General features: G+C 42.0%; 4 gene segments (V, D, J or C); all 4 read left to right on the forward strand.

Annotated features, from left to right (window-relative positions):
- The first annotated feature begins 57 nt into the window (after positions 1-57).
- LOC115437463 (T cell receptor alpha variable 18-like) lies at positions 58-12,785 on the forward strand. The segment is given in 3 exon segments: positions 58-138; positions 227-525; positions 12,696-12,785. Coding segments are annotated over 3 exon segments (435 nt in total).
- Positions 12,786-13,829: 1,044 nt separating this feature from the next.
- On the forward strand, positions 13,830-14,313 carry LOC115437253 (T cell receptor alpha variable 3-like; the record flags this gene model as incomplete). The annotated part of the segment is given in 2 exon segments: positions 13,830-13,909; positions 14,006-14,313. Coding segments are annotated over 2 exon segments (363 nt in total), but the record flags the coding sequence as incomplete, so codon positions are not given.
- A 149-nt stretch (positions 14,314-14,462) lies between these two features.
- LOC115437260 (T cell receptor alpha variable 38-2/delta variable 8-like) lies at positions 14,463-15,042 on the forward strand. The segment is given in 2 exon segments: positions 14,463-14,569; positions 14,667-15,042. Coding segments are annotated over 2 exon segments (360 nt in total).
- A 1,150-nt stretch (positions 15,043-16,192) lies between these two features.
- LOC115437267 (T cell receptor alpha variable 4-like) lies at positions 16,193-16,647 on the forward strand (the record flags this gene model as incomplete). The annotated part of the segment is given in 2 exon segments: positions 16,193-16,264; positions 16,361-16,647. Coding segments are annotated over 2 exon segments (342 nt in total), but the record flags the coding sequence as incomplete, so codon positions are not given.
- Positions 16,648-20,608: the final 3,961 nt, after the last annotated feature.

Below are 20,608 nucleotides of genomic sequence, written 5' to 3' on the forward strand. Positions count from 1 at the left end.
GGGATGAGTCAATGTGAAAACTTGAGGAGAAACAAACAGAATTGAGAAGATGTGAATGTTCTTGGTCTGTCTCCTCCCCTCTCACTGCAGACATGAAACACTGGCTGAGAAACATCCTGATTCTGACTCTCTGGATAGGTAACTCTAGAAACCTACTGACTGTTCAGCTGGAATCAATCATCTGTATTGATTCATCTCTTCCTCTGCATGTTCTGTTCTTCCCCAGAGTGTAAAGGAGAAGACAAAGTGACCCAGCCAACAGGAGATGTCACTGCTGTTCAAGGACTCACACTGACTCTACAATGTACATTTGAGACCAGCAGCACTAATGCATATCTGTACTGGTACAAACAGGAAGTGAATGATTATCCCAGATACATGTTACAGAGATTCATATCAGGATCAGAAACAGTTAAAGCTCCCGAGTTCCAGAACGACAGATTTGACGCCGAGATCAACCAGACCTCATTTCCTCTGAAGATCCAGAAGCTTCATGTGTCAGACTCTGCTGTGTACTACTGTGCTGTGAGGCCCACAGTGAATGGAAACAGCAAAACTCTGAACAAAAACCTCTGGAGCAAAGACAACACAGTACTACACAACATCCACTTGAGGGCGACATCATCAGGTCGGTGCTGTGTGACTTGTGCACTGTGTTCAACCATTCAGTCAATAATTACTGCTGCTGTGCAGAGAACAGTTCTCACACTGAATGTTTAACATCAGCCACTTGGTCCTGTTGATTTCAACCTTGTCGTACAGATGGAACATTGGCTGTGGATTCTTCTCACTGCTCTGGGCTTTGGTAACACAACATCTGGACATGGTTTTAGACAGTACTGGAAAGCTGAAATTTGTCCAAATTATTTCACTTTCAAATGTTCTTCATCTCCTCCTTTTAGGTTCAATATCTGTGAAGAGTATCCGACCACGGGAAGTTGAAGTCAGTGAAACAGAAGGAAAATCTGTTACATTGACCTGCGACACTGAGAGCTCTTCCTCCAACATTGACCTTCACTGGTACAGGCAGCATTCTGACCTTCAGCCTCCTCACTTTATCCTCTGGAAAAGAGCCCAGAATTCGCCAACTCAGTATATCCATGATTTATATCGTGACCGATTTACATCTGAAACACCAGACCAGACCACACAGCTGACCATCAAAGACCTAACCCTGGCAGACACAGCTCTGTACTACTGTGCTCTAGAAACACAGTGATCCAAAGTGGAGAAGAGGCTGTACAAAAACCTGAACACACAGATCTGACTACTCTGCACAGAGGAGGGAAGTGGGATTGAACCCACAGCTTCATATCAGATGGATTCTGCTCATTCCTGTTTGATCACAGTCACTGTGGCTACAGCTGCCAATCAAACACTGTGGGAGGAGTCACACTCTCCTCAAACACACATCAGTGCCAAACCAGCTGATGACACTAAACACACAGATCCCAGCCTTATTCTACAGTAGCTTTGGGTTTCCTCTGTTGAGGAGTTGGTGTTTTTCAAACTCTGTGTGCTTCCACCTGTCCCAGAGAAGTGCCACAACCTCCAACTCATCTCATCAACCTTCCCATGACCAAGTCACACATGGACGCATTTGTGGAGAAGCTACTAATGCACTCATCTCCTCCTACTGTAGCTTGTGTACAGTTGTGACCAGGGAGACCCCACCCCCCCCTCAGTTTGGCTGAAGAACCAGTAGCTGCCACCATCCTCTGAGATCCCAACTTCCCTGGCGTACGCGTTGGACCCACGTCACAGAAAGTGATGCTTTATGCAGATGACATCTTGTTCTTTGGTAGTGATCCACACATTTCCATCCCAGCTCTGTCACTGATTACCAACTTGTTTGATGGGTTTCCAGGTTCCATCATCAATGGGTCGAAATATGAGGTTCCTCTGCTCACAACATACTGTCCCAAACCTTGATTTCATTCAAGAACTGTAGATGGTGGCTTCAGGGTATCAGGTGTGTTGAGTCCTATTCCGTCCTCATCTATCAGACATTATGAAGGTCAATATAGCAGCATTAGAGAAATAAATCCACCTGGACATGGACAGATGGACACCCCTTCACTGACCTTCATGGACGAAGGATCATGTTGATCAATTAATGGAGTCTCTACATTCAGTTTCATGTTGAAGTCACTTCCTTTTCCACTTCCACTCCAGTATTTCCACAGGTCCAATCAGCTGGGTTTGCCTTTGATTTGGAACGATAAAGGAGGTCAGAGCATCTTCTGATCTGGACTGGACAAACTCATGGTCTAAGAGCTCAGAGCAGAAGGATGGAGAGATGTGGAGACCTGAACCAAAGCCATCCATACATAGGAGGAACAAAAAGACTGGACCAAAAACAGAGGAGACACTGAAGAGGAGGAGGAGGAGGAGGAGCTGATCTGATCCTGAACTACACAAGACACAACAACTGATCTATTCAACACAGTTCAATCTACAAACCAGGAACATTCCCTTTATTCAACATGCTGGACCTGGATTACTGGATGGTTTATGGGTTGATTCTAACCATTACAACACGTATGTTTGGTTCTGTACCAGTCACATTTAAACAGCTTTGAAACAGGATTCACTGATTGACTTTATTCCAGGTTGAATTAACAGAACTCTGTCTTTTTCAGGTGTCGACTGTGAAGAATTGAGTCCAGTCAAGAATGAAGAGTCCAGTTTAGAAGGAAACTCTGTTACTCTCACATATGAATACTCTAAAACAGTGACAATCAGTGATGAGTTCTACTGGTATCGACAATATCCTGGAAAACCACCTGAGTTTCTAATCCTTCACCGTGGAACACAAAATGCATCAAACCACAGACTGTTTGTGGAAGCACATGGAGGAAAGGTCCAAGTGCAGATCTCCTCTGCTGCAGTGTCAGACTCTGCTGTGTACTACTGTGCTGTGAGGCCCACAGTGACAGGAAACAGCAAAACTCTGAACAAAAACCTCTGGAGAAAAGACAACACAGTATTACACAACATCCACTAGAGGGACTCACACACTGTTAGATGCAAATGTCTCAGTGGTGTGAAAAAGTTTGGACACCCCTGAATATTTCTATTATTTCGTTTGTATCTATCAAATAACTGATCAGGTTTACTAGATGAAAAGGAAATCTGCAAAATGCATCAAAACAAAATTAGACACGTGCATAAATTTTGGCACCCCAACAGAAAAATCACATCAATATGTAGTTGGGCCTCCTTTTGCAAAAATAAAATCCTCTAGGTGCTGCCTACAGCCTCTAATGAATGTGTGGATTATGGATGAAGGTACTCTGGACATTTCCTCATACAAAACATCTCCAGTTCAGTTTTATTTGGTGCTTGCCCAGCGTGGACAGCCCACTTCAAATCATCCCACAGACTTTCAGTGATATTCAGTTCTGGGGACTGGGATGATCCGTTCCAGAACATTCTACCTGTTCCTCTGCATGAATGTCTGAGTAGATTTGGAGTGGTGGTGTTTTGGGTCTTTGTCTTGTTTAAATATCTTGCCCCAGCATAACTTCAACTTTGTGACTGATTCTTCAACATTATTCTCAAGAATCTGCTGATATTGAGTGGAATCCATGTGACCCTCAACTTTAACAGGGTTCCCAGTCCTGGTACTGTCCCCTCAGCCCCTCAGCCTGATGGAACCTCCACCACATTCTACTGTGGGTACCAAGTGTTTTTCTTGGAATGCTGTGTTCTTTCACCATCATGCATATCGTCCCTTGTTCTGACCAAATAACTCTAACATTTGTTCTATCAGTCCACAGCACCCTATTCTAAAATGAAGCCAGTTTGTCCAAATGTGCTTCTGCATACCTCCAGTGCCTCTGTTTGTGGCGTGTGCACAAAAGGCTTCTTCTGCATCACTGTCCTGTACAGCTCCTCCTGGTGTAAAGTGCTCTGAGTTGTTGAAGGATGCACAGTGACCCCATGTGCAGCAGGATGATGTTGGAGGTCTTTGGAGGTGGTCTGTGGGTTGTCTTTGACCGTTGTCATCATCCTTCACCTCTCTGATATTTTTCTTGGCCTGTTTCTTCTGGCCTGAACTAGAACTGTGCCTGTGGTCGTCCATTTCCTCACAGTCCAAACTGACAGCTGAAATCTCTGATAGTTTTTGTAGCCTTCCCCTAAACCATAATGTTGGACACTCTGTTTTCAGGTCATTTGACAGTTGTTTTGATGCTCCCATGTTGCAACTCTTCAGAGCAGAGTCAAAGACAAGAACTACTTACCACTGGTTTCCTTAAATACCTTTTCTCATGATTGGATGCACCTGTCTATGGAGTTCAAGGCCTAACAAGTTCAACAAACCGATTTTGTGTTCCAATTAATCAGTGCTAAGTAGTTACAGGTAGGGATGCACCCATACCACTGTTTTCTAGACCCAGTACAAGTACAAGTACTTATATTTGATTACTTGTCGATACCGAGTACCGATACTAGTCCTCAATAATCCCATCCCAGTTCTTAGTTCCTTTTGTAAATGTGCTTTATTGTCGTTGTCATTAGTCTGACTGGAACAAAGTACTGCTACTGACATTTAATGTACTGGAATGAGCGTTTGTCAATTAATCCACCAGAGGGCGCTGCTCTGAATTAACCATACTGGACAAATACCACGAAAAAGAAGAAAGTTTTATGAAGAAGAAGAAAGTCAGAAATAAACCTGTAGATGACAGAGGCAACATTAATGTGATACTAATGTTGATATTGCTGAGGGTAGTTGTCCTAAATGTGTCAGTAGTTCATCTCTAACTCACACAGTGGCTCTTTGAACAGATCCTCTACCTTCATGGTTCCTGCTGGTATTCTCCGTCTGGGTACGCATTAGGGATGTAAACAATTAATCGACTAATGATTGTCGATAAGAACTTGCTCGATTAAGTTATTAATTGTCGGTTAATTACCCTTTTCCGCCCGTCCACACCAGTCCGAAGGCTGTTGGTTTGTCCGTGCCACGACACTGCGGCTGGGATAGCTGGTAATCAAACGGGATCATGGTGTTGATGAGTTAGAATGTCTTTATGGACATGGTGGAGCCAAACACAGACCGACCCGTCTGTTTGTGGGAGCGGTGCACCCCCGCCTAAATACACGCACAAATGCAGGGTTGGTATCGGAGCGTTTTCCTTGGAGGTTGGTCTAGTCTACAGTCAGTGAAAAGTTTCACTTACACTTCTGAGGGGGCACGGACTGCACCGTCCCGTACCCCCATGGTATTGTAAGTAGGACATAAAGTGACGCACGCATGCATCCCCCAGTCATACTGTGTCCATGCGAGTATCCCCCCCCCCGACAAAACACACACGCATGCACCCCCCCCCATTACACACCACCACATCAACAGATGAATTCCGCAGGACACACTGACTGTATCCAATGGTTAAAAAAATCAATCATTAAGGAATATGACATGCTTTTATCATGAAGTATAGAAATAATATTCAGCTTTTATTCTTATAGACCGTATTGAAAAAGAAATTCAGGTTTCAGGAAAATCATCACGTATCAATTAATCGTTAATCGATCGATAAGGGCCACCAACTAATGTTTAATGAATTAATCGATAATTTGCATCCCTAGTACACATCTGCCAGCACCTGGAAAACAGATGGAATGTACGCAGAGGATGGACAGTTGAATATGGCAACAGGTGTTTTTATGAGTTCTTCAGAGTTCTTACATGTACAGTATGTGTATGTGGATGAATGAGTGAGTGTGTGTGTGTCTGTGTGTGTGTGTGTGTGTGTGAACAGCTATATAAATATAAAAGAGTAATGTAAAAGGAAGAGGGACATGTATATTAATAATATTTGAGGCAGAGGGGGTGGGGTTAAATCAATTGCACTTCTTCCCGCCCCTTTTCAGGTAAATGGAATTATTGTGCTGTTCTTCTGTCTAAGATTGTTATGATTCTTGATATTTGAATTATTATGTATGTTTTGCCAGTTTGCATATATGTTAAATTTAATTGCATGTTTGGAATAAATCACTAAATGAAAAAAAAGTCACTGAGAACCCTCAACACTACCGACTCAGTACGATGAGGGTTTGAAAGGCAGACTGGAACACCTCCAACATCCTGTGCTCATCTAAGAATGAACTCAACTGACAGGAAATCATTTTCTGCACAATCTGAGAAATGAAAGAGAACGTAGCAAATGAGTTTGGTTGAAGAGCCTGTTGATTGGTCGTGACCTCTCGATGAATAAACGAGGGAGGAGCTGATCTGATCCTGAACTACACAAGGAACAGCAACTGATCTATTCAACACACTTCAGTCTACAAACCAGGAACATTCCCTTTATTCAACATGCTGGACCTGGATTACTGGATGGTTTATGGGTTGATTCTAACCATTACAACATGTATGTTTGGTTCTGTACCAGTCACATTTAAACAGCTTTGAAACAGGATTCACTGATTGACTTTATTCCAGGTTGAATTAACAGAACTCTGTCTTTTCCAGGTGTCGACTGTGAAGAACTGAGTCCAGTCAAGAATGAAGAGTCCAGTTTAGAAGGAAACTCTGTTACTCTCACATATAAATACTCTAAAACAGTGACACTCAGTGATCAGCTCTACTGGTATCGACAATATCCAGGAAAACCACCTGAGTTTCTAATCTTTCACTATGGAACACAAAATGCATCAAACCATAGACTGTTTGTGGAAGCACATGGAGAAAAGATCCAAGTGCAGATCTCCTCTGCTGCAGTGTCAGACTCTGCTGTGTACTACTGTGCTGTGAGGCCCACAGTGACAGGAAACAGCAAAACTCTGAACGAAAACCTCTGGAGCAAAGACAACACAGTACTACACAACATCCACTAGAGGGACTCACACACTGTTAGATGCAAATGTTACAGTTGTACAAAAAAGTCTGGACACCCCTGACAATTTCTATTACTTTCATTTATAAATAATTAGGTGTTTGGATCAGCAATTTCATTTGCATCTATCAAATAACTGATGAGGTTTACTGGATGAACAGGAAATCTGCAAAATGCATCAAAAACAAAATTAGACAGGTGCATCAATTTGGGCACCCTGAACTAGACTCTGAACTAGAACTGTTCCTGTGGTCTTCCATTTCCTCACAGTCCAAACTGACAGCTGAAATCTCATAGTTTTTGTAGCCTTCCCCTTAACCATAATGTTGAACACTCCTTGTTTTCAGGTCATTTGACAGTTGTTTTGATGCTCCCATGTTGCCACTCTTCAGAGCAGAGTTAAAGACAAGAACTACTTGCCACTGGTTTCCTTAAATACCTTTTCTCATGATTGGATGCACCTGTCTATGGAGTTCAAGGCCTAACAAGTTCAACAAACCAATTTTGTGTTCCAGTTAATCAGTGCTAAGTAGTTACAGGTAGGGATGCACCCATACCACTTTTTTCCAAACCGAGTACAAGCACTTATATTTGATTACTTGCCGATACCGAGTACCGATACTTGTCCTTAATAATCCCATTTCAGTTCTTAGTTCCTTTTGTAAATGTGCTTTATTGTCGTTGTCGTTAGTCTAACTGGAGCAAAGTGCTGCTACTGACATTTAATGTGTTGGAATGAGCGTTTGTCAATTAATCCAGCAGAGGGCTGAATTAACCAAACTGAACAAAAACTATCGGACCCGATACCTGATACTGGTATTGGTACCACCAACTACTCTCATCAACTCAACTTTATTCATAAAACACTTTCAAAACACCACAGTTGACCAAAGAGCTGTACACCAACACAATAACAAATAAAACACACCACAGAATGAATAAACAATTCAAGTGGTTAAACATTAAACCAATGAAGGCCAAGCTGTCAAACGGAGTGCAAAGCCAAACACAAACAGTCTGTTTAAGGAGCAGATTTAAAAACAGTCAGTGAATGGTCCTACCCGATGTGCAAAGGTGGTTCATTCCACAGTTTGGAAGAAACCACTGAAAAAGCCCAGTCACCTTCAGTTTCCTGTTTGTCTTTGGGATGAACAACAATGACTGATGTGTCCGACTGGAGCAGGTCCCACAGATACTATGGGCCAAGGCCATGAAGACACTGACAAAGGAAGGAACACATTTGAACAGCAATGACACAACCAACCGAGAGCCAATGAACTGATTCTCAAACTGGGCTGATATGGTCTGGTTTTTGGCTCCAGTTGAAGGTGGATCAGCAATGTTTGGAACCAGCTGGAGATGAACCATTGATGTCTGGACCAAGCCAACATAAAAGCCATTACAGTCTAAAGCAGACTGGATAAAAGCAGGGATTCAAACCTCCAAATGAAACTGACAAACGGTTGAACTTCGTCCAGTTGTCTCAGTTGAAAACACATGGACTTCAGCACCGATTGAATCTGTGCATCACGTTTCAGATCAGTGTCCAGCCTTAAACCCAGGTTTGTTACTGTCTGTGTCAAATGTTGACGTAAAGGATCCAGATCCACATGGACTCTGAAGCCATCAGCTGGTCCAAACCACAGGATCTCAGTGTGTTTATCATTCAGAACCTGATGGTCCACTGTATCCAAGGCAGCCATCAGGTCCAACAGAACCAGAACCACACAGTGACCACAGTCTGAGGAGAAAACAAAGTTTGGGAATTGCAGAAATGATCGAAACGATAGAACAATACAGATTCAACTAGATGGGGTAAACATCGATGGAGTTGCAGAAATCAAATTCTTAGGGGTGACAACAGATAATCAGATCAGCTGGAAGCCTCATGTAAGACATATACAATCAAATGATCAAGAAGTATTGGAGGATTAAATAAAGCAAAACAGGTTCTGGATCACAAATCACTCCGCATTCTTTACTGTTCCATAGTTCTACCTTGGGCTGCACAATTTTGGCAAAAAATAAAAACCCGACTTTTTCCATTAAAAACTCAATTTTCGATTTTTATATTTAGGTACAAACTACAACAGACAACAGAAGTCAGCTTGTTATTTTGTGAGCAGCCCACAATGCAAGCCACTGCTCCGACCTCAAATCTGTGATGGTATCACCTGATGAACCCACAGAAGTTTTTTTTTTTTTTTTCTTAATTAAATCTTTATTGAATGAAGTAGAGTATACAAACAATATATACAACAAGAAAATAACAGAACAAGTTTGCCAGGGGGAATACACCACAATACAATGTCCAAATTCGAGCAAATACCGATGGTTTTTACAGCCTTTTTGTTTCCAGATTTATCCAACAGCTTTAAATAAAGTTCAACATGTTGCAAAAAATAAATAATATTTGGTTTTGTGTTACAGAACTTACATTTGTGACTGAAAAATTTAGCAAGTAAGAGAAATAAATTAATTATAAATAAAAATGTTTTTTTTTCCCTTTTTGGGGTATCTGGGCCCAGAAGGGATACCACTGTAAGACAGTGACAGACATCAGTCATGTGTGCATGAACCATGAAATACAAGTGATCCACATGTGGTTCTATTTAAACTGGGGGATCCACATGTGGTTCTTTTTAAACTGGGGGATCCACATGCGGTTCTATTTAAATTGGGGGATCCGTGCGTGAAACATCAGCTTACATTGATATCACTACTGCAGGTAACAGATTTAACGTCTGTGGTCACTACACGGACTTCTATGACAGACCACTGTCACAGATAGGAGGAGGAGCCTACGGTAGCCTGGAGGAGGAGCCTACAGTAGCCTGAAGGAGGAGCCTACAGTAGCCTGGAGGAGGAGCCTACAGTAGCCTGGAGGAGGGGCCTACAGTAGCCTGGAGGAGGGGCCTACAGTAGCCTGGAGGAGGGGCCTACAGTAGCCTGGAGGAGGAACCTAAAGTAGCCTGGAGGAGGGGCCTACAGTAGCCTGGAGGACGGGCCTACGGTAGCCTGGAGGAGGGGTCTACGGTAGCCTGGAGGAGGGGCCTATGGTATCCTGGAGGAGAAGCCTACAGTATCCTGGAGGAGGGGCCTTCGGTAGCCTGGAGGAGGAGCCTACAGTAGCCTGGAGGAGGGGCCTACAGTAGCCTGGAGGAGGGGCCTACAGTAGCCTGGAGGAGGGGCCTACAGTTGCCTGGAGGAGGGGCCTACAGTAGCCTGGAGGAGGGGCCTACGGTTGCCTGGAGGAGGGGCCTATGGTAGCCCGCAGGTGTGTGGCCCATAGGCACGAGAAAGATGATATCGATTTGACGATTTCCCTTTTTAAAAATCGTCCTAATTAAAAAATCTGATTTTGATTTAAAATTGATTAATCGTGCAGCCCTAGTTCTACCATCTATAAGTTAGTGTGCAGAGGTTTGGGCCCATAACTCCATCAGTCCAATCCATCCACTAATCATTCTACACCAGAAAGCAGTAAGGATCACTCACAAGGCAGGTTCCACAGATCACACAAATGCATTATTTTTACAGTCAAAGTGACTAAAACTCACAGACATCATAGAACTGCAAACAACACAAATCATATTCAAAGCCAAAATAATCAACTACCAGGAAACACACAAAAATTATTCACTGAAAGGGAAGGAGGTAGAATTTAAGGGTAAATGGAATTTCTAAATTCAGAGGGTGCGCACGACTGGAAAAGATTTAGCATTTGTGTGTGTGTGTTGTTAAAGTATGGAATACACTGAGGGAGGAGCACAAGGAATGTTCAAATAGGAGCATATTCGAAAACACTTAGGACAGGTTTTTCACAAGATATAGAGATGAGGTTTAGTAACTGTCCCCATATTTGTATGTGTGTGTGTACTTGTATGTTATGTATATGTATAAACGTATGTATGTGCTTATGGATGAATGAGTGTGTGCGTGTGTGTGTGTAAATAGATGTATAAATATAAAAGAGTAATGTAAAAGGAAGAGGGACATGTATATTATTAATAATATTTTAGGCAGGGGGGGTGGGGTTAAATCAGTTGCACTTCTTCCTGCCCCTTTTCAAGTAAATGGAAATGGAACTATTGTGCTGTTCTTCTGTCTAAGATTGTTATGATTCTTGATATTTGAATTATTATGTATGGTTTGCTAGTTTGCATATATGTTAAATTTCATTGCATGTTCGGAATAAATCACTAAATAAAAAAAAAACCAAAAAAAAACCAATAGGACCAATGGCCCTGTAGCTTACCGGCCAAATTAAAAACTTTGGGAAATGTATCCAGATGCCATTTATTATCACCCAGTTATATGTATTTATTATATAACAGAAACCGCCCATGTTTTGGTTATATTCCAATCAGATCAGTAAAAAAATTAAATTCCAACTTGACATCATCGATACTTACTGATTTATTGGATCAACCCACTTCCTATCTCTTATAATGGGAACATTTTTCAAAGTCGCACCAAATCCAGAATCAGATCCGGATCCAAATAATTTCACTAACTTTTGTCGACATCATCATAAAGAAGCTGTATACCAAGTTTGAAGTTAATCGGAATTGTAGTTTCGGAGAAGACGATTGACAATTCTGTAATGGACGACAGAAGACGACAACGACGGACACCGCATGACAACAATAGCTTACGGCCTGTCAGCCAGTAAGCTAAAAAAAAAAAAAAATCAAAGTCATTGAGAACCCTCAACAATACCGACTCAGTACTATGAGGGTTTGAAAGGCAGACTGGAACACCTCCAACATCCTGTACTCATCTAAGAATAAAGTCAACTGACAGGAAATCATTTTCAACACAATCTGAGAAATGAAAGAGAACGAACCAACAGAGTTTGGTTGAAGAGCCTGTTGACTGGTCATTGCCTCTTGGTGAATAATTGAGGGAGGAGCTGATCTGATCCTGAACTACACAAGACACAACAACTGATCTATTCAACACAGTTCAATCTACAAACCGGGAACATTCCCTTGATTCAACATGCTGGACCTGGATTACTGGATGGTTTATCTCCATCTACTGGTTGTTCTCACAGATAAAGAACTACAGGATTCAGTTTAATTCCAATGTTTCACTTGATAATGTTTGTTTGTGATGAAACTCAGTCTAACACAGATGTTTGTTCCTTCAGGTGTCGACAGTGAAGATCTGAGTCCAGTCGAGAATGAAGAGTCCAGTTTAGAAGGAAACTCTGTTACTCTCACATATAAATACTCTAAAACTTTGGCAATCAATGATTATTTCTTCTGGTATCGATAATATCCAGGAAAGCCACCAGAGCTCCTCATCTCACACTCATCCTCAGGATCAACATTAATGGAAAATGTTTCTGGACTGAAAATTAATGTGGAGCATAACCTCATCTCTATGAGCATCTCCTCTGCTGCAGTGTCAGACTCTGCTGTGTACTACTGTGCTGTGAAGCCCACAGTGACAGGAAACAGCAAAACTCTGAACAAAAACCTCTGGAGCAAAGACAACACAGTACTACACAACATCCACTAGAGGGACTCACACACTGATCCAACCATGACACACAGGTTCTGGGTTGTTCTGTGCAGATGTCAGTATCACTGTTGTCTCTCATGTGTCTGTAAAGGCTGCTCTGTCAAACAGTCGGCTTGGATTCACTGCAAACGACTCTTTACAAACTTCAACCCTCGATTCTTTCGACATGACCTGGTACATGTGAACTAGTCCAGGACCAGCCTGACCCCCCGTAGACCAGGAATGGAGTTTGTTGTGTGAGTCTTTGAATGTGTTTGTTAATGGGCGTGCCCCTGTCTACAGGTTTAGAATAACGGGTGGTCATAGCTGCTTTAGCTGCAGCTGTGTCCATTCCGTCACCAGTTCCTGAACCTGTTGCATGCGTTTTGTCGGAGTGGACTGACCACATCAGTTCTGGAAGAGTAGTACCCTACCGATGGTACAGATTCTAACACAGGCATCGTTTTTTCCATTTATTAAAAAAATGAGTATGGACGAGTCTTTTTTCATCATAGTATCAAATGGTATGCTGAGTATTACCACAGTAGTACCACAGGAGGCATGCCACCAGAGGCTGCTTTACAGTTCCTAAAGCCAGAACACAATCAATGCAAAGAACAGTTCTATGTAGAGCCATGGTGGAATGGAACTGGCTTCCAGAGCTGACAACTAAAGAAGAAAGAAAAAAAGAGAACTTTAAAAGACCACTGAAGCAACGTCAAATAGACCAACGCCTGTAAACAATTTTGTACATGTAGACATACACTTAGGATACGATCAAACACACACATACAATTATGTGTGTTTATTTTGAATTATTACTGTTTTTTTTCTTTGTTTTTTTTTCTTTTTTTTTAAATCTTGTAGTATTATTATTAATATTATTTCTGCTATTGTTATTAGAGAACTGATCCTAGAGGAAGTAAAGGGAGAAGAGAAGAGGGCTGAGGATGGAGCCTTGAGGCACTCCACATGTGAGAGGAGCAGCATCAGACTCAACAGGTCCAACATGGACACAAAAACTTCTGTCTGTTCAAGAGGATCTGAACCAGCCAAAAGCCACACCCTGAATGCCCACCCAGTTCTCAAGGTGAGACCGGAGAACCTGATGGTCCACTGTATCCAACAAAGCCGTCAGGTCCAACAGAACCAGAACCACACAGTGACCACAGTCTGAGGATAAAACAAAGTCATTGAGAACCCTCAACAATACCGACTCAGTACTATGAGGGTTTGAAAGGATGACTGGAACACCTCCAACATTCTGTACTCATCGAAGAATGAGGTAAACTGACAGGAAATCATTTTCTACAGAATATGAGAAATGAAAGAGAACGAACCAACAGAGTTTGGTTGAAGAGCCTGTTGATTGGTCGTTGCCTCTTGGTGAATAATTGAGGGAGGAGCTAATCTGATCCTGAACTACACAAGACACAACAACTGATCTATTCAACACAGTTCAAACTACAAACCAGGAACATTCCCTTTATTCAACATGCTGGACCTGGATTATTGGATGGTTTATGTCCATCTACTGGTTGTTCTCACAGGTAAAGAACAACAAGATTAAATTGAATTCCAATGTTTCACTCGATAATGTTTGTTTGAGATGAAACTCAGTCTAAGACAGATGTTTGTTCCTTCAGGTGTCAACTGTGAAGATCTGAGTCCAGTCGAGAATGAAGAGTCCAGTTTAGAACGAAACTCTGTTACTCTCACATATAAATACTCTAAAATGGTGTCAGGTGATTATTTCTTCTGGTATCGACAATATCCAGGAAAACCACCAGAGCTCCTCATCTCACACTCATCCTCAGGATCAAAAGGAATTGAAAATGTTTCTGGACTGAAGATTAATGTGGAGAAAAACCTCATCTCTATGAGCATCTCCTCTGCTGCAGTGTCAGACTCTGCTGTGTACTACTGTGCTGTGAGGCCCACAGTGACAGGAAACAGCAAAACTCTGAACAAAAACCTCTGGAGCAAAGACAACACAGTACTACACAACATCCACTAGGGGGCGACATCAACAGGTCGGTGCTGCGTGACTTGTGCACTGTGTTCAACCATTCAGTCAATAATAACTGCTGCTGTGCAGAGAACAGTTCTCACACTGAATGTTGAACATCAGCCACATTGTTCTGTTGATTTCAACCTTGTCGTACAGATGGAACATTGGCTGTGGATTCTTCTCACTGCTCTGGGCTTTGGTAACACAACATCTGGACATGGTTTTAGACAGTATTGGAAAGCTGAAATTTGTCAAAATTATTTCACTTTCAAATGTTCTTCGTCTCCTCCTTTTAGGTTCAATATCTGTGAACAGTATCCGACCACGGGAAGTTGAAGTCAGTGAAACAGAAGGAAAATCTGTTACATTGACCTGCGACACTGAGAACTCAGACTCCGACATTTACCTTCACTGGTACAGGCAGCATTCTGACCTTCAGCCTCCTCACTTTATCCTCTGGAAAACAGCACAGAATTCCCCAACTCAGTATATCCCTGATGGCTCTGATGGCCGATTTACATCTGAAACACCAGGCCAGACCACACAGCTGACCATCAAAGACCTAACCCTGGCAGACACAGCTCTGTACTACTGTGCTCTAGAAACACAGTGATCCAAAGTGGAGAAGAGGCTGTACAAAAACCTGAACACACAGATCTGACTACTCTGCACAGAGGAGGGAAGTGGGATTGAACCCACAGATGAAAGCTGCAGATAGGAAACCACAGCCTGAGGTGTCACAGCCGTCTGTGGAAGGGACTGATGCTGGTGCACTGTTCAAAGAACCAGACTGGATTCAACTCACATCCATTCTTCAGTTCAACTGGACAAATATTTCTGTTAATCCAAGATAAGACAGACATCCAACCTGAAGCCACAGCTGAAGAAACATGAAACCACAACCTGAAACACATTTGAGCAGCGTCTGCACCATTTCCACACAACTCAGATAACGCACCAGGAAGGACCACCATATTAGTCCTGGTCCAGGTCTGTGCACTGGCTTCCTGTGGCACAGAAAATACACTTTAAAACAGCTCTGCTGGTGTACAAGTCTGTCCATGGTCTAGAACCAAAGTCCATCTGGGTTATTGTTGGTCCCATGTGAACCATCTGGGACCTGAGCACCTCAGGGACTGGTCTTCTGCTGGAGTCCAGAGTCAGGACTAAACAGGGTGAAGCTGCATTTCAGTTCCATGCGTTAAACTGTGAAACAGTAAGACAGACTGTGACCTCTGACCTTAGAACAACTGAAAGGGTTCTGTCTGACCTCTGACCTTTCACTCTATTTTAATTGATTATTGTTTATGTTTAATTGATTCTGTTTTAATTGTAATTGTGTGTTATTAATTTGTCTTTGTTCCATTTGTGTAAAACACTGTGAACTGCCCTGTGTATGAACTGGACTGTAGAAATAAATGTGCTTTGCCTTCACCTCTTGTCTCTGGTAGGACTGAGTGTGTCAGCCTGGGTAATGTCAAGTCCTCAACAGCCCTGGTCACCTGTGGTGTCCCTCAGGGGTCTGTCCTGGTTCACCTCCTTTTCATCCTATACATGCTGCCACTCAGCCGTGTCATCAGCCGTCATGGCGTCTGCTTTCATTGTTACGCTTATGACACACAACTGAACCCAAGAGCTCACCTCAACCCCTCCTCTACCTCACCATCTTCATCATCATCATCATCATCATCATCACCCCCTCCTCCACTCACCACCCTCACTACCACTTGGTGAATAATTGAGGGAGGAGCTGATCTGATCCTGAACTACGTAAGACACAACAACTGATCTATTCAACACAATTCAATCTACAAACCAGGAACGTTCCCTTTATTCAACATGCTGGACCTGGATTACTGGATGGTTTATCTCCATCTACTGGTTGTTCTCACAGGTAAAGAACAGCAGGATTCAATTGAATTCTAATGTCTCACTTGATAATGTTTGTTTGTGATGAAACTCAGTCTAACACAGATGTTCGTTCCTTCAGGTGTCAACTGTGAAGATCTGAGTCCAGTCAAGAATGAAGAGTCCTGTTTCGAAGGAAACTCTGTTACTCTCACATATAAATACCCCAAAATGGCATCAAATAATTATTTCTTCTGGTATCGACAATATCCAGGAAAACCACCAGAGCTCCTCATCTCACACTCATCCTCAGGATCAACAGGAATTGAAAACGTTTCTGGACTCAAGATTAATGTGGAGAAAAACCTCATCTCTATGAGCATCTCCTCTGCTGCAGTGTCAGACTCTGCTGTGTACTACTGTGCTGTGAGGCCCACAGTGACAGGAAACAGCAAAACTCTGAACAAAAACCTCTGGAGCAAAGACAACACAGTACTACACAACATCCACTAGAGGGACTCACACACTGTTCACCTTCAGAGGAAAACACAACAAATGCTGTCCCAGTTTAGTAGAATCCACCCAGTGAGTCTGTTCTCTCCTCTGTTTCCTCCTTACAGCTGAAATTTGTTCACAGACTAATGTCAGTCTTTTCCTGTTCAACATTCCAGATTCCAGAATGTTTATTGTCATTATGTGCACATAACTAAATGTTTCTTAGAGGTAGTTCTCGGCTAGATCCAAATAACAAGAGAAAATATCATATAAAAACACTCAGGAACATGAACATCAACATCACAGACACTAAAGCATTAGTGTATCCAGACTGTGCACAATAGGGTGGTCCTTATTTTTAAGGGTTGGTTTTTCAGTCTCTGACGCCTTTAAATAAATTCCGATCAGGAGAAAATGTGTTTGAAAATGTTTGGTGGGATTATCCAAAATTTTACAAGTAGCTCAAACGGGTTGAAATTGAAGGAGTTGATAGTTTTTTAGTTTTAAATCAGTGACAGGTTCATGGTCGTGTTTTTGGGGCTGGATCTCAGAAACAGTGGAATATTTTACCTGTAAAGCAGCGTCAAATGCATTGGAACCCATGTCAGATATCTGCCCTGATCTGGATCTCATACAATAGAATTTTGAAAGAACCACTGTCCCACGTCCCCAAAGTTGAAGTGCAGTTGACCTGAATATCTTCTACTGTGTACGATCTAGGCTCTACCAAAGGTCTGAAATCACTAGATTGGACCAAACTGCACTGACAGAGTATTTCAGTGCTGTAGTTCACACCATTTATCTGTGTGTTTCACTCAAACATGTCGTCAACATCATGGAAGTCTTACTTGTCACCTGTTGAAAACATTACTATTTGGATTAGATTTATGGAGCGCTTTTCTATGAACACATACAATGGATCCATTATTCATTCACTGTCACGGTGGAAAACCACATGTGCACCAACAGCCCCTCCCACCACCACCAAACACTCATACTCCAGTGGGCGTGACACTGGCGGTACGGTGGGTGGAGTGTCTTGAACTGGGTGTTAGGATTATTGGTGTTCCTTATTCGGAAGCTCCAAAGACAAGTTCTGGATGCACTTGGTCTCAGTTGAACTATTTATTCTCATCATATGTGAAATATCAAAGCCAGAGCTGGTCTGTCTGGACAAGAACTCCAACAGGAACTCCAGTCACAGAGCCACAAATTCCAGGTTTGGTTGAAATTATTTTCTTGAGTGACTCCACCCCGAACAAATGGGTTGGACTTCGCAACGTCATGTGACTCCATCTTCTGATTGGTCCTCACCTGTTGATGTAACTTGCCAACTGTCAGTTCACGCCTTGTTGCTGGGATATGCTACGCAAACTGTCATGACTTTGGTTTTAGACGTGGATCTATTGGAATGGAAGGTCTGAGCTTCTGTAGACACAACATGTTCTGTAGTGAGCAGAACTGAGCCTGGATCTGACCAGTACTGAAGTCCATGAGTTCACTGGGAGACCAGCTTCACCAATAGAGGAACACATGAGGTTACTGGGGCATTTTAGACTAGTTCACAGCAACACTGGAATTCTGATAGAATGATTCTGAATGGGACAGAGCCGGATTGGAACAAGTCCTTCAGTTATTGGACAACCCATTCGACCTCCTGAGCCCCGCCCACCCCAGATGGTCCACTTGTTCTCAGATCTGTCCATCAGAAGTCACTTGCTGATTCTGTTGCTCTGACATTTATGGCATTTGGGTTTCTGTTGGTTTCTGTAAATTGGCTCCACAGTCTGGTTTTGACCGGCTCCATGCATAAAGTGTCATGAGATAACTTCTGTTATGATTTGGTGTTATATAAATAAAATCTGATTAACTGACTGATTGAACATGTGCATTGTCTTTGAAAACAAACTATGACAACTGAAGCAGTCTGAGGTTCTATGATCTGATCAGATCACTAAGTAGAGCTTTAGTTCACATTCACATCAAGGTTATTATAGTTAATGAAAACTAACGAAATGACGAAAACTAGAATTGAAAAACCATTTTCGTAAAGTGAAATAAATAAAAACTATAATTAAAAGAAAAAAACCAAAACTAACTGAAACTGTATTGTGTACTTATAAAACTAACTATAACAGATAAAAATTATGGATAAAATTCCCTTCATTTTCATCTTTGTCAATATCGTATTGTAACGAAAGCGATTTATTTCGCTCTAGCAATTTTCTCTGCTGTAACCATACGACACTTAATGGTCCATCACTTGTGGTTTCCAGTCGTCTTCTGGTCCCCACCCTACCTGGAAACATGGAGACTAAAGTTGGGAGAAAGCAGCAGAGTCCTGTCTGGGATTTATTTGAATACGACGAAGAAGAAAAAAGATACGACAAAACTAAAATTAATACTAAGCATTTAGAAAAAAAGGACAACTAATAAAAACTAGTAAACCTGCTCTAAAAACGAATTAAAACTAACTGAATTAGAGAAAAAAAAGTCTAAACTAAAACTAAACTATAATGAAAAATCATAAACTATCAGAACCTTGGTTCATGTCAGGATCATGTCATATTATCGATTCATCATTGTTTCTTCACAAACAGTCAAATCATCTGTGATTTTCATTTTTTGTGTCAAAAGAAGTGACAGAGTTTTAGAATTATCGACTTGTCGTACTTGTAAAACTTTATGAGGAAGAATAAAAGCAGATGGGTTCAAATCGAACATTCGAATGGTTGAAGCCCAAAATTCAGTCCATGAGAAAAAACTGAACATTACTTAAAATGTATGAAAGTTGGTCTGTCTGCATCTAATGTAAAAGGATGATGGTCAGTCTGAAACACAGATTTACAGGACAGTGAACGCACCATCACTATCATGTTACAGAGCGGAAGGAGAAGGAAGTAAGTCAGAAAAAAAACCACAACTACGAGGAGGCAGAGACACTGAGGAGGAGGAGGAGTAGCTGATCTGATCCTGAACTACACAAGGCACAACAACTGATCTATTCAACACAGTTCAATCTACAAACCAGGAACATTCCCTTTATTCAACATGCTGGACCTGAATTACTGGATGGTTTATCTCCATCTACTGGTTGTTCTCACAGGTAAAGAACAACAGCATTCAGTTGAATTCCAATGTTTCACTTGATAATGTTTGTTTGTGATGAAACTCAGTCTAACACAGATGTTTGTTCCTTCAGGTGTCGACTGTGAAGATCTGAGTCCAGTCAAGAATGAAGAGTCCAGTTTAGAAGGAAACTCTGTTACTCTTACATATAAGTACTCTAAAACAGTGACAGTCACTGATTATTTCTTCTGGTATCGACAATATCCAGGAAAACCACCTGAGTTTCTAATCCTTCACTATGGAACACAAAATGCATCAAACCAAAGACTGTTTGTGGAAGCACATGGAGAAAAGGTCCAAGTGCACATCTCCTCTGCTGCAGTGTCAGACTCTGCTGTGTACTACTGTGCTGTGAGGCCCACAGTGACAGGAAACAGCAAAACTCTTAACAAAAACCTCTGGAGCAAAGACAACACAGTACTACACAACATCCACTAGAGGGACTCACACACTGTTCACCTTCAGAGGAAAACACAACAAATGCTGTCCCAGTTTAGTAGAATCCACCCAGTGAGTCTGTTCTCCACAACAGAACACAGTCTGACCAAAGTACCACCTTCACCTTTCCTGTCCACGTAGACTTTGATTGTCCTCATTGAACCATCCTACTCCATTAGTGGTGCTGAGCTACTGACCAACTCCAGACACAAACTGGGACTGCAGCTGGACCATAAACTGGACTGGTCAGATAGCACAGACAGCATCTACAGGGAAGGACAGAGTCGTCTGTACTTCCTGAGGAGACTGGGGTCCTTCAACATCTGCA

The sequence above is a fragment of the Sphaeramia orbicularis genome, chromosome 17 (assembly GCF_902148855.1).
Source record: "Sphaeramia orbicularis chromosome 17, fSphaOr1.1, whole genome shotgun sequence".
Taxonomy (NCBI): Eukaryota; Metazoa; Chordata; class Actinopteri; order Kurtiformes; family Apogonidae; genus Sphaeramia; species Sphaeramia orbicularis.